At 35.9% G+C, this 14,757-nt stretch overlaps 1 protein-coding gene and 1 pseudogene across 1 annotated transcript; one reads left to right on the top strand and one right to left on the bottom strand.

Moving 5' to 3' along the window:
* Positions 1-3,092: 3,092 nt before the first annotated feature.
* Positions 3,093-4,700, bottom strand: LOC134238420 (putative nuclease HARBI1). The gene is made up of 2 exons (XM_062720550.1): positions 4,203-4,700; positions 3,093-4,111 (listed from the first exon to the last, which is right to left on the bottom strand). Exons 1-2 carry the CDS (start codon positions 4,534-4,536, stop codon positions 3,306-3,308), a joined length of 1,140 nt encoding a protein of 379 aa, XP_062576534.1. The 5' UTR covers positions 4,537-4,700; the 3' UTR covers positions 3,093-3,305.
* Positions 4,701-8,734: 4,034 nt separating this feature from the next.
* On the top strand, positions 8,735-12,777 carry LOC134238402 (uncharacterized; annotated as a pseudogene).
* The last annotated feature ends 1,980 nt before the right edge of the window (positions 12,778-14,757 follow it).

Here is a 14,757-nt window from a genome sequence, read left to right as displayed (position 1 = left end):
CACCATTGGTAACTTGTTACACTTTCTTACCACAGGTAAAAAATTGTTAACATTGGTAACAAATTTTTACTATGGTTAGCCAATAATCTTCTTTCACATTAAGATGTAGGTCACCAATCTTGCAGACAATCTAGAGTGTGGGTAGGATTGGTGAATGACGTCATACAAAAAGTAAAAATGGCGGGTCAATCCATGTTTGGGTTGTGCGAGGACATGTTTCCCTTAAACTGATTGTAAACGGCGCTGAAAGAAATTATTTGCTGAAACAGTCAGCTTCATATCTGACAGTAAGTACATTATTTTAAACATATTTCCGCGATCCAAGTGTCCGATTCTTTTCATCTCTTATGAATAAGAATCGGACGCGTGGCTGATACGGACTCGTTCTCCGAATCATTAAATATAGATAAAAAAAATACACTAAGTCAATATAAAAGTTGTTTTAGGCTTGATGGTAACTCGCAATACTCTGCTCAGAAAGCAAAACATGTCTTTTAGTTTATTTATAGTCAATAGATCTGCGTGGTGTTTTATCTTAACTTTTTCAGACCAAAAAGTTACGAGGTTTTATCAAAAAGTTCGTGGACTGAGGCTATGAAATTAGTACTATGTTGTCTGAGCTTACAAAATTTATAAGGAATATAAAGCAACAAAAAATAAAGAAATGTTTAAAATCTAGGCTCGATGCGTTCATTATTTTCCAAAATGAATATTATAAAATGAAAACGACATTATATGATCACCCGGCGCCGTCGCCGCTTAGTTTCATGACATCCCAGACGTCATTATTTTTCAATGTCCGCTTCTTCTACCTCGTACACTTATTTTGATGAGATTCCATGTAGCTAATAATCTTGTTTTTATGACTTTACAATATTTTTTTCAAAGCAAATATCATTGCAAATGGATTTAAACATTGGTGTATTGTGCCAATATAAATATCTAATTATTTTTTGTATTTTTTCAAACCTTGACTACAAATCGACATAAACTTTGCATCCCTTTTCTCTCTGAATCTATTTTGGCATTATAAAACAAGTAATTTTGTATCTGTTTAAACATTTCCTAATGAAAACAATTTTCACGTCATTTTCAAGGCAATATTTGTTTGGATACATGTAAAATTTACAATAAAATTTCATATTTTCAGAATGAGGTAAAAATTCCATATTTTATGGAACAAGAACATATGCCTGAATTAACGGGATTTTTGGATGTCAAATGTTCATATCACAATAGTTTGTGTTAGTTACACGTAGGTCGAAAAAAACGTCGTTTTCGAGGTTGCGCCGCCTGGACAAACCATTGCTTACAAAAACTTTACTAATTTATTTAAAAATAACATTTATGATTTGTAGTTTATTCTATGGATAGAAAAGATGATGATATCTAAATATTAAAAAAAATTCATTGATGTACCTAAAGCGGTTTTAATTTTATGGCGCTAGTCCACAAACTTTTTGATAGCCCTAGGCCTCGTATATATCGAATTCTAATATTTAGGGCATATTTATTTTCTGAAACATAAATCTCTCGACATGATGTTTTGTAGGCAAGCATAACGTACTAATAATGATTAAATATTTTTTTTAAATAAGATTTTCATGGTGTATTTACCAATATAAAATCTAATTATTGTATTTCCTTAGTCCCTAGTCTTACAAATTTTGTATCTGAATAGTAATGAAAACAATTTTCACGAAGGCGACAGCATATTTCATATTTTCACGAATGGAACAAGACTACATTTCCATGAGTGCGACAGACTTCAGTACTGTAGTATTCTAAAACAAACAAACAGACTTACTAAAGATTTTCCTTTTTCAGATCACGATAACTTTGTGAAGGCCCTTGAACATTATGCTACGGAAAATGAGGACACGGATGGAAACATATTACAGTACCTCAATAATGTAGAGAGCTTTACTAAGAAGTATCTAAACTTAACACCTGGCAATGAAGAACCTAGTACTAGTGGAGGTCAAGTTACAAGAGAAAATAGTGAAGCACCAGGAACAAGTGGGGAGATCTCTAATGTTGCCAATTCAAAACAAGACCCCCCTCACAACTATATACCAGAGGACCCAGAAGACTCAGATGATACGGAAACAAAGGGAAGGCTCGAGTGGGGGCTTTATAGAAGTAAGAAGCTGCTCTCTATTTACAAAGAAAACATCAAAATGATGCAGGTTACTCGAAACAAGAAGAAAGTATGGGACAAAATTGCGGCTTCTTTAAGTACTTCGGAAAAGATACAGATAACAAGTGAGCAGACCAGGGACACGGTTTTACACCCTTAATTAAGAGAAAATATAGAAAATACACATCAGACTGCCAGAAGTCAGGAAACAAAACACCCAAACCTTTTCTCCTCGAACGTGAAATGCAGGAAATTCTGAAAGACGATCCAACATTCCAACCAGTCTGCAAGTATGGTTCTCTGAGTTAAAAGGCAGATCCTACTGATGCCAACTCTTCTGATGAAGAGCCCGGGAAAACAGAGACCCCCAAGAAAAAAAAAGAAAGTCACGAAATCCGATGAATTAAAAGATTTTCTGAAAGAAAGAGATACTGAACTTATGAAAACTCTTGAAGCTATGCAGAAGAAACAGAATGAAATTTTGGAGAAAATTCTTAAAAAGCTGTAACAAGTTTTAATGTCTTTAAATGGCTTACAATGAATGTAATGATCTTTCAATCATGAAATAAATTCATGCAATAAATACGTTACAAAATTAGTTACAAAATAACTTAGTTTTGGAATCCCTAAGTACGCTCCCTCTAGCAAAACATATAAATTAATGAATTAACTCCCCCCTTTCCAAGTACATTGTTCAACTAGACCATCCTCTATAATAATTGATTTTCTTTAGAAACCTATGTATTTTCATTTAAAGAGCTGGGGTGAGACCTACGTATACATGCATAAAATTCTCGGGGTTCTTAATTATAACAACAGGAGTTCGCATACCTATCAACTTTACCATTAGTAAATTAAAAAAATACGTTATAAAAATTTGCGACCTCCTGTGATTATGACCTGCATAAGACAACAGAGACAGCAATATGGATAAGAAATTTAATGAAATTAAAATAGGTAAAAGATTCCATACTGAAATATATATTCCGACTCTGAAACTCATACCTAAATAGAGGCATCTTTATGTGGTTTTTATTCAAAATTTGTGAATGAATGATTGCCTCTGAATCATGATAGTTACATAATTTGATAATACAGGTATAAGAGATGTGGATCACATGCGATTGATTTATTCCAGTTTTTTTCACTTTCGTGGTTCAAATGTTTAATGTATTTGCACGAGATGGTGCATAATATGATTTCTTAAACGAACGCCATCCATCTGGAATCCACTTTGTGTATAATCGCCATTGTTACAATCATTGTCCCCCTCATCTTCGCATTCAAAGCCTTCTTCGTTCATATTCACACACAAATTGTGCAACACACAGGCAGAAAGAATAGAGTAGACCATTAGTTTCATATCTGAACCGTCAAAACGCAACAGACGACGGAATCTGGATTTCAAGAGCCCAAAGCATCTCTCAATGACTTGTCTAGTTTTCCAATGACATGTATTGAATAGGCGTTGGTCTCTGGATAAATTTCCATAATCTCTGAATGGCGTTACCATCCAACTTAAAAGTGGAAAAGCTGAATCACCCAGAATGTAGTACCCTCTTGGAATAAGGTTTTCTGCTTGTTGGAACAACTCGGAAGATCTAAGTACAGTAGCATCGTGAGTACTCCCAGGATTCCCAGTCCAGACATATGTAAAAAGCAGATCTGCATTGCATGAAGCTAATAAAACCAAGGAATGAAACTTTTTCCGATTATAATATGAGTTGGGATTCTCTGTGGGTGCTTTTATTGGTATTTGGGAACCATCAACTGCGCCTACTACATTTAACATCCCTGCTATATCTCCGAATGCCTCGCTTGTTTCGCGTATTCTGTTTCCAGTCGGCCACTGTATCACATTGGGCATGACTTCTTCAACCAGAGCTTTTGCTACCCTGTTAATACTGCGATGATATGAGCTTTTGCCCACATTAAATCTGTCCGACATATATCTAAAGCTCTCTGTATTTCCTAACGGAAAAATACAAATGTATGTTAGAATATGATCTTCTTTGAACAAATCAAGATCATTATTTAATTGCAGTTTACAATCTTTACATACCAATGAACCAAAGGAACATGAGCAGATCTTTTACAGGGTCAACTGCAGGCCCCCTCTGTGTATTGTATACATTGCAAACACCTACTCTAGCCGTAAGTTCATCAAACGATTGTCTGGTAAGCCTGAAATTACTACGAAATTCGTCAGGTAAATAGCGTGGTACTGTGACTGAAGTATAGTTTTTAACACGTGTAACAACTCTTCTCTCGCGAAAAAGATGAGGAATAATTAAACTTCTGGTACCAAAATGATTTAAGAGCACAGAATAATTTTGTTGCATTTGCGTTTGTAAACAAGAACAAACGCATTTTAATGCTAATTTTTCTGGTTCCATATTCACATCTGGAACATTATTTTTTGGAGCTATTTGCAACAAATTTCGCCCATTTGCAACAGTTTTGTGCTATTTGCAACACATGGCAACGTTTGGTTAAGTTTTCACCAATATTCACCAAAACTCGTTCCTAATTTAATTGTCAAAAAATGTTATATATAGTAACCACAGGCAACTTATAATCAGCATAAGGTCCCAAGCAACCAACTGTTACTGTATGTGTGTAACAAAATTACCAACGGTAGAACCTGGAAGGCACCTAGTCCCTATATGAAAGAGGCGCCCCGACTCGGTGCGCACAAGAACAAGCACATCAGCCTTAGTTATTGCAACTCTTCTGCCTTGAAAAAGTACATGCAACTAAATAATTTTCATTTAAATCACTTCAATCCGATTAAAATCAGATCTTTGTTACGCTCCGAAATTCTGATAGTCGCTGTACAGCGACATAACAAAATACAGGAGCGTAAAGGATCTAATTTTAATTAGATAGAAGTCACTCGATTTTGTATTACACATTTTCAAACTCCGCTTGAAACATGGAACCCCATTAAAACTGTTCAGTCATATTTCTTAGGAGATTTGACTAAGGTAAGTGTCTTCTCCCCCCCCCCCCCCCCCCTCACTCGACCCAAAGTGGAATTAATTTTTGTTAATCTTGAGAAATTTGTAAATAAATATATTTTTATCTTGAAAGAAAAATGAATTTGACGTCTCACATATTCCATGTAAATTGATCCCAACCCTTCTCTAAAAACGTTTTAACCCTCTACATATATGCATGTGTTCGTATCATAGATTTACACTTTTTTTTAATTTTATGCAGATCCGGAAAAATTTGAACACTGCCTTCTGCATAAAGGAAGATGCAAACGAGGTGTACCATACAGAGTTATTGAATGAAATCACACAATGGGGAGTAAAGTTACGGGAATCTGAATATCTACTTTCTCCCGCACATCCCCGAAATCATTCTACCCTTGACAACAGGATTCTAGACACCGATCGCGATCTTATTAATTTTTCACTGAAATGCAAAACAAACCGAAATAGATTCCTTACATAACAGCTTTCAAACAACAGCATGAATTCCAGAACTTTAGAACCCATCTCCATTTTACCAACTGACAGAAAAAATTCCAAGGCCATCAAAAATAAATTTGCTCTAGAGTCGCGAAGTAAGGAGTCAATCCTTACGTCGCGAGTTCGAATCCCAATGTGGGACGTGGAGACCGATCCTTCGTATGAGACTGTATAAACGGAGGCCCCGTGTCGCAGTAGCTGCTGGCACGATAAAGATCCCTCCCTGCTCAAAGGCCCTAAGTGCCGAAAATAGGACAAAATTTGTAGCCCTCCACCGGCAAGTGGTGTCGTCTCCATATGAGTGATAAATTCTCGAGAGGGACGTTAAACAACATACAATGAATTGATCAATCAATCGAAAATAAATCAAATATACAACTTAAAGAAATGGTTCACACTTTTCTCAACAGACTTCTCAAAGAAGATTTGGATTTAGGTATATGTTTATAATTTTTTTTTTATTTTGCATTTCATAAAGAAGACTGTAAAACCATGTTTTGTTGGCATAAATAACATGAAATTTTAGGCTTATTCATTTTCCCCAAGATTTCCTAAGAGTATTGCATAAAATTATTGAAATTGTATAGATTTATTGCTTTTCAAGGGGAAAAAAATCATAGAATTTACAGCTTTTCAGTAAGGTAGCAATTATTAACACCTCTGCCCCCGAATCTAGAAAAATAGCCCTGCATTAATTTCTCTGTTGCATGGTAGCACATGTCAAAACTATTATATTCGAATTCTTCTTTTCATGCATTTATATATATGTATTGCACTGCATTTTCTTTATTGCAGGTGAAAAATATAACAAGAAATGGAAGGCTGTGAAAAACGAGAAGAAGTCTCTTCTCATCAGTTTTTACAAAGATATATATTAAGTGACCGAACATCTGGAGTATTCTGAATGTTTAAATTCAGATGAAGAAGGTAGACATAATTAATAAGAACAAGAGGCCCACGGGCCTTATAGGTCACCTGAGTATTGTGTAACAACTTTCAAACAATTAACTTTGTTTCGTGTTTTAAACCAGAAGCCATGAAATTCACAATTTTGAAAGAGGCACCATTTCTTATCATAATTATAAACTTAGCATGCTTACTCTACTTACATAATACCCAGAGGTTGATCAGAGTAACAAAGAGAAAATGCACTTGCACTTTATAACCAGTTTTGCACCTCACCCCAAAGGAACCACTGAACCTGGGGTCATATATTTCAAAATTTTGCAAATTTTATCATAAAATGGTTGATTAATACCAAAGAGCAGATTTCAAAGCATTAATTTATTTTCAGACTATGTAACTACCCCCCCCCCCCCTTCGACCCGGCATAAAAAATAACCATTTTGCTAGATGCACCTTTCTTCATCATATATATAGATATGCTTGGATCATTGGCATTAAAACCAGGAGCAAAGGAAAAGATTTTCAGTGAATTAATGTATTTTCACTATATAATAAATAAAGCCCCGCCCTAACACCAGAACCCCTGACCCTGGGGCCATAAAATTCACAATTTTGGAAGAGACACTCTAGCTTATCATAACTATGTGCTTAGTTAGTTTATTTAATACCCAGAAGCAGAGAAGATTTTCAAACAATACATGTATTTTCATTATATAATCAATAGAGCCCCGTCCTAATACTAGAACCCCTGACCCTGGGGTCATAAAATTCACAATATTGGAAGAGGCACTCTTGCTCATCATAACTATGTACTAAGTTAATTTATTTAATACCCAGAATCAGAGAAGATTTTCAAAGAATAAATGCATTTTCACTATATGATCAATAGAGCCCCGCCCTAACACCAGAACCCCTGGCCGGGGGCCATAAAATTCACAACTTTGGAAGAGGCACTCTTGCTCATCATAACTATGTACTTAGTTAGTTTATTTAATACCCAGGAGCAGAGAAGAAGATTTTCAAAGAAATAATGCATTTTCAGTATATAATCTATATAGCCCCTCCCTAGCACTAGAACCCCTGACCCTGGGGCCATAAAATTCACAATTTTAGAAGAGGCACTATTGCTCATCATAACTTTGTGCTTAGTTGGTTAATTTGATACTCAGAAGCAGAGAAGAAGATTTTCAAAGAATAAATGCATTTTCACTATATATAATCAATAGAGTCCCGCCCTAACACCAGAACCCCTGACCCTGGGGCCACAAAATTCACAATTTTGGAAGAGGTACTCTTGCTCATCATAACTATGTACTTAGTTAGTTTATTTAATACCCAGGGGCAGAGAAGAAGATTTTTAAAGAAATAATGCATTTTCACTATATAATCTATATAGCCCTACCCTAGCACTAGAACCCCTGACCCTGGGGCCATGAATTTCACAATTTTGGTAGAGGACTCAATGTGCAATACATTCATGCCAACAGTTTGCCAGCTTGATGTCCAAAAGTAAAGAAGAAGATTTTTAAAGATTGCAATAATTTTAGTGGTTTTGGCTCCACCCCAGGCCCCAGGATGACAGGGAGCATGAAATTCACAATTTATATTCCCCTTCACCCATAGATGCTGTATACCAAATTTGGTTGAAATTGGTTCAGTGGTTTCAGAGAAGAAGCTGAAAATGTTCAAATGTTACCACACGACGGACGACGACGGACGAAAACGGATAGCAATAGGTCATCTGAGTTACTCAGGTAGCCGAAAAGATTTAGTTTCTACTTTTTTAGAGAGAGTGTGCTTTCGTTGATAGAGGACTTGTTTTCTTTTGTTGGTGTTCTCTTCATACTTCTGTCTCTGTGGACCAGTTGGGGGCTCATCCCTCTTCGTCTCCCCGGCAACATTTTTTCCAGGGTTGTATCCACTTTTTTTGACAACATACTTTTGACTTTCCTGTTTTGAACGAGAGTGCAAAATAAATGCAATTACTAGTAAACGTCATTCTTCTTATAATAGCACCCCCTCCCTTACAATTCTCTTCCCAATTAGGCCTAATATTATTATTTCTAGTTTTATCATGGTTATTTCTGTATTAGAGTGACACTTACTTTAAATATATTTTGAACAAATTGTTATAAAATATTGTATTTTACCTAAAATTAATTGTTTTTATGACAATGACATTCTTCCATAGATTTTAGCGTCAAAGGTGATGATCCGACCAATTCCGGATCAGAGAGTTAAAATCACTGAGGGATATTCGGTAACCAGTCGAAGAAAATATGCACTGAGGTATGTACAGAAATATTTGCACGGAAAATATGAAAAATACATGTATGTGGTGTTATTTTAACCAGTATTCGTTTGAAAGTCTGCAGTTGGCAATATCCAATACGAAACAAGGCGCTACATTTCACTGGAATGGATAAAGTAATCATTTTAAGCCATTTATATTGCAGTTGTCATCTTCAATGAAACTATATCAAGAAATTATATACCGACCATGTATGTTAAGCCGTTCCCGCGTTTTACCATGAAAAGCGTGTAAAGCAAAAAGTAGGTAAAAACAGCCACTTGAAGTAGCTTTAAATGCGCTATCAATAGCTACGTAGGTAGAATTAGTCTTTTGGACTGGACCTGCTCATTGCCTCTGTCAATGGGGAACAAATGACCCAGAGCAGATACCGAAAAAGTCTTGCGAAAACACTTGGATTACCCATTCGACGCATAAGCATAGGAAACAGAATTCGAACAACTGTGTTGAAATCAGAAAAATCCTGTTGGACCTACACATCTAGAAAAACACGGTCTGATGCACTTCCAAATGAAACAAAACAACTTGCATACGACGTTTGGGTACGTCCAGGTGTGTCCCGACCTACAGGGAATAATTAAGTCAGCTATCAAACGAGAAAGATTAGGACCAAAAACATACACATGTCATCCAGTGCATATCCTTGAAAAAACTCAAACTGAAGTTTACCTTGATTTTATTTCCGAATTTCTTGAAATTAAAATGTCTCAAAGGTCATTTGAAAACTGCAAGCCATTTTTCGTTAGAGAGGCCCGGTCAAAAGACAGACATACATGTTGTTGTAGGTACCATATAGAAATAAAGAATCCTTTAAATCCCGCATGAACTTTCGAAAAAAGGTTTTAAAATCAAACGGGAGTGAAACTGGAAACGATGACCCATTATTCGAGTCCATAATCCATTTAGTAGATGCCGCACTGTGTTCTAACCAAAACTTAAAATGTCTAAAGCGGATTTGTGCTGCTTGTGGTACAGACAAGTTACATTTACTCCCCGAGAAATCCGGAGAAGTTGAAACTGACGAAACAGTTATGTGGGAAAGATTTTAGAAGGTCGACATTAAAGTTAAGGGCAACAACTTAATCAAGAAGCTTGTTTTAGTTAAAAAGGAAACAAAAGTTAATGAATTGTTTGCACATTTGGAGCAGCTATTAAAATCGTTTCCATTGAAAATTACCGGTTCACAGAACTAAAGCAAGTACAAAGCGGGTGTTGCTAAAACGGAACGGAACGGAAAACGGAATATATTATTTTGGATTAAATCACTTAAAATACACAAATTTTATCATAAACGATATATCTTGTACACATTCAATTCCCCACTATTAAATACAAGTTGATTTTATCATGCTCAGTCTCTTATTTACGAAAATCGCTAACACAGTCAGTCACCTAGAATCGAATTTGAAAAGGGGAGGGGGCCGGGGGGGTGTGTGTAAACGAACTTGAAAAGTATTTGACAAGCAAAAACACAAAAAGAAGACAATTGTTTGATTCGGGTCGGGAGGGGGAGAAAACACAAAAAGAAAACAATTGTTTGATTCGGGATGCATCAACATCTTTCATTTTTTTACACTAACTTACTACATGAATTACATTCACAAAAAGTGTGAGGATGTGAACTTGAACGAACATTTCCTTAGAAAAAAGGTTATGACTGGGGGGGGGAGCAAATATTTAATATCTTGTTGAACCATGGAGAGAGAAATAAAATGTAAAAAAAAAATATATTAAGATTGCTTTTAGGGCAAATCTCGAATAAACATCTCTTATACACACTGGTTGTTAAAATTTTATTCAAAATAGAGTCGTTTTCTGGATAGACAAAGTTGGAAAACTTTCATGTGGTAGATATAATGCAGAATCTTCAAATTTAAATTTTGTTTGTTTGCGGTACATATGTGTGTATGTTGGGGGGGGGGGGTGTTTAATGTAAAAAATAAGTCCCGCTCAATGTCTTATAAGCTGTGATAGGTCCCAAAATATACATAAGCTTTAATAATTCAATTTTTATTGTGGCTGTGGGTCCCTACACAGGCCCGAAACTGCCACTCCCCCGTTCATCATTCGCGAATTCGACGACACATATCTGCATAATCTGAATATCAAAACTAGTTATTTTTGTCTTTACAGACACTGACATTGGAAACAAATTGAAAGAGGGGGTGGGGGTCAGGGGTCAGTAAAAAATTTCCAACATACAACAAATTTGACAAGCAAGAAAGGGGGATATGTCCTTTGCCCAAACGCGAAAATCCAATACCGTATGTGTGTGTGTGTGTGTGGGGGGGGGGGGGGGTCGAATTTCAGTATCATTCTGTATGTGTGGATGACTCATAAATATATAATAGTTTACAATAATTTTTTATTAGAAATGATTTTTACCACAAGAATATTGCTCTTTTATCTGATTTATATCGAATCTTTGTCATTTGCTTGACAATTATTTTCCGTTTTCCGTTCCGTTCCGTTTTCCGTTCCGTTTTCCGTTCCGCGTTTTAGCATGCTTACTTTCAGGTGACATTTCAGCATATGCACCTCCGTAGATGGTATAGAAAGTTCAAGGATTTATCACTGAACACTTTTTTGTTATTAGCAATGATCAACAGCACGACCAGTATTTTGTCCACGCTGAGCAGAAAAGTATATATGAATATCTGTCATCCATCTCCTATCCCACTGAAATTTTTTTTACTGTGGGATGTGCACAGCATCAGTAACTGCTAAAGGTTTTGAAGCATTTTACCCGAAATTTTTTTGAGACAGCTCGTGCTAAAGGTGAAGGAGTTTTCTTCAACTCGATTTTTATAAGAATAAATTTTTGTACATGTAACAATATAAATATTTCACAAACCTCTGCTCAGTTGAAGTTGAATGCTGACTATTAGGGTACTTTTTTAGTAAAAGAAGCAAGAATTTGGTGAATACAATTATGACATGTCACCAGTTTGCTCTAGGTCTATAAATACCTTTTATACCTCTTAATCGTAGTAATGTTTTTATAAGCAATTTATACAACTTCTGCAACATTAGGGTTAAAAAGGTAATTAAATTCAGTCAGATAAATTCGCATTCGTCGTTTAATTCGTTTGAGATTTTTTTAAAAGGCACAATTTAAATATTTATATGCATACAAAATTATAAGCTTTATAGTATTTTGGAGTTTATACATTACAGGGCCTCAAGATGCTGCAGGGGGCTTCTTAAAAGACAAGCAGACATGGTGGTCTTGAGAGGACAGGTACTTATACAAAATGCACAAGACTTGTACGACTTTGCAGTTTCTAAATTGACAGTGAAAAAATCAGTGTGCCGACGTAGACTATTTCGTTTTCTGGATTACATAGCAAGAGATGACAGATTGCGATTCAAATCAGTACTTAATATCAGGTCTGTTCATCAAGTTATCGTTCCGAGACTCCTCCCGCGAAATAGCAACTCGCGAACTGTCCTGTTTTTGTGACAAATGCGATTCGCATTCGTATGATGAATGCTTAAATGTTCCAGCAGCTGAACATTTTCTTGATATTAAAATGATTCAGAAAACGGACACCACAAACGATGTCGATCAGGATGACCTCTAGGTATCCATGTTAAAACTTATTTCTAGGGGTCAGGTTATTGCTGTGTACGCAGATGACCCACATCAAGACTATTTTTTATTAAAAGTCCAAGAACCTGCTCATACACTGGACCGCGAAAAAACTGATTCGTGGGGCTCGACATTACCAGCTGGTATTGATGCCATAACTGGACTGTATTATAACAATACAAAATAGAATCATCTGAGATATAAACTTGTAACCAGGAGAAAAGCAATTGTACCAGCAAGTGCGGTAGTTTACATCTGCTCTGAATTAGATGCAAGGGTCACTACTACTTTAGATGGAGACGTCCATTTGAGTATACTGCATGTGATAAACAAAATCCTTATGTCCTAGATTGGTAGATAGATGTTATATGGTAATTATGTTCCCCAAACGAAGTTGGGGAACATATTGTTTTTACTCTGTTTCTTATTATTATTATGTTCCCCAAACGAAGTTGGGGAACATATCAAGGTCTTCCGTCTTCACGGAAGACCTTATAGTGATTCTACTGTTTCTTATTATTATTATTATTATTATTTTTCTGATACGATTTCTCGACAACTACTGGATAGAATTACATGAAATTTTCAGGAAAGATGTGCTGTAAGATACTCTTCAAAGTTCCAAGACAGTTTTTGGAAATTCCTCTCTGGTGCCAAGTTTTGGACCATTTTCCTGATATTAAAACGACATTTTGTCCACGATTAAACTCAAAAACGGTAAAAGATATCAATTTGAAACTTTCAGAGTTTATAGATGATGATCGATACTTTCCAGGACGCGACTTTTCGTTCGTCGTCAGTGCTTCCTGTCGCTACCGGAAGCCAATTCAAAAAGTCCAATTTTTCAACTTTCGTTGTTTTTCAATATTTTTCATTTGTTTTTGGAATATTAAAAGAGACACTTCTATTGATGCTTACTATATAAGTTGTTTTAATATTGGTTAATCTGAACTCTAGATATTAATATTTGAAAATCTGAAGCGGGTCCAAGATGGCGGCTGTCTCTGTCAACTCCGCCATTTCGCGAGTAGGGGCTTATGGAGGCAGCTGAGCGTTTGATTAAACCATTCTGACATAAGGATACATGAAATGCAAAAAACTACTTGGACTCTCACGTGTGTGTTGCAATTCAGTGTCAATCTTAAAAACTTAATTTCCGTTTCACTGCTTTAGTGTTACTGGGCTAGATACGATATGTAATGTGTACAATGTGTTAAATATACTTTCCTAACGCCGAAAAAAAAGATGATAAGAATGTTTTATTAATTAATTTCATGGAAGCTATTGCACCTCTTTAATAGATCAGTACAAAGGAAAGGTGCGAATATTTAAGCGTGGCGTTTGACACGAAATTATGAATAGTGGCCCACCTTTTATGATTCTTAGACAGGTGTACTGTTGCAAAAGTATACACAAGTATATTTAAAGCAGTATTCCCAATAGCTAAATGGTTTGCGCGTTGGGGAGAAAAGAGAAAAAAAGGCGCATTCACGTTGGCGACCTGGATTCAATCCTCCTTGTGATCAAAATTTTGAATCAGTTTTCAGCTCGATTTTACAAGTTTTTTTTTCCTGAACCGGACGGAAGACCTCTCGTTGCTCGCAACGAGATCGTATCTAGTTTTTACTCTGTTTCTTATTATTATTATTTTTCTTCTTCCTGGGCACTTTTTTGTCCGCGAATGATCTCGTAAACTACACATCCAACTAAGGTGAAATGTTTTTAGGGTCAGTAGACATGTTATGTAGATTTGCGGAACGAATGTCATTTTGCGCGCACGTGCTTGCAAGAGCGCGCACGTGCAACACGTGAATAACCAATATAATGTATAGTGCCGTAACTTTTCTATTTTTTGATGAAATGTTTTGAAATTCATAATGTAAGGATATAGTAGTGTAAACAAGATGACGTGGTCAATATGGGAAGATCTCACGCGCATGCACGTGCGCTACGCTCTGATTGGCTGAAACTTAAGTCTCAATATCTTTCTTGTTTTTTGACGAAATCCTTTGAAATTTTGAACATAGCCATGCATTAGGATATCCTACAAAATGATATATAGGAATTATCATGAAATCACGTGCATGCACGTGCGCTGCAATCTGATTGGCTGAAATTTTAAATAGCTATAACTCCCTTGGTTTTCAACCAAACAGGATGGGATTTGGAACATAGATATATATAATGGACTTCTACAAGAAGATGTGGTCACCATGCACATGCATACACGTGCGTGTACAAACGCTGCAATCTGATTGGCTGAAATTTTAAATAACTATAACTCCCTTGGTTTTCAACCAAACAGGATGGGATTTGGAACATAGATATA

Source organism: Saccostrea cucullata, unplaced genomic scaffold, assembly GCF_032062105.1.
Source record: "Saccostrea cucullata isolate Sc308-1 unplaced genomic scaffold, CSIRO_AGI_Scuc_v1 ctg607, whole genome shotgun sequence".
Classification (NCBI taxonomy): Eukaryota; Metazoa; Mollusca; class Bivalvia; order Ostreida; family Ostreidae; genus Saccostrea; species Saccostrea cuccullata.
This window is presented reverse-complemented; position numbering and strand designations above follow the sequence as displayed.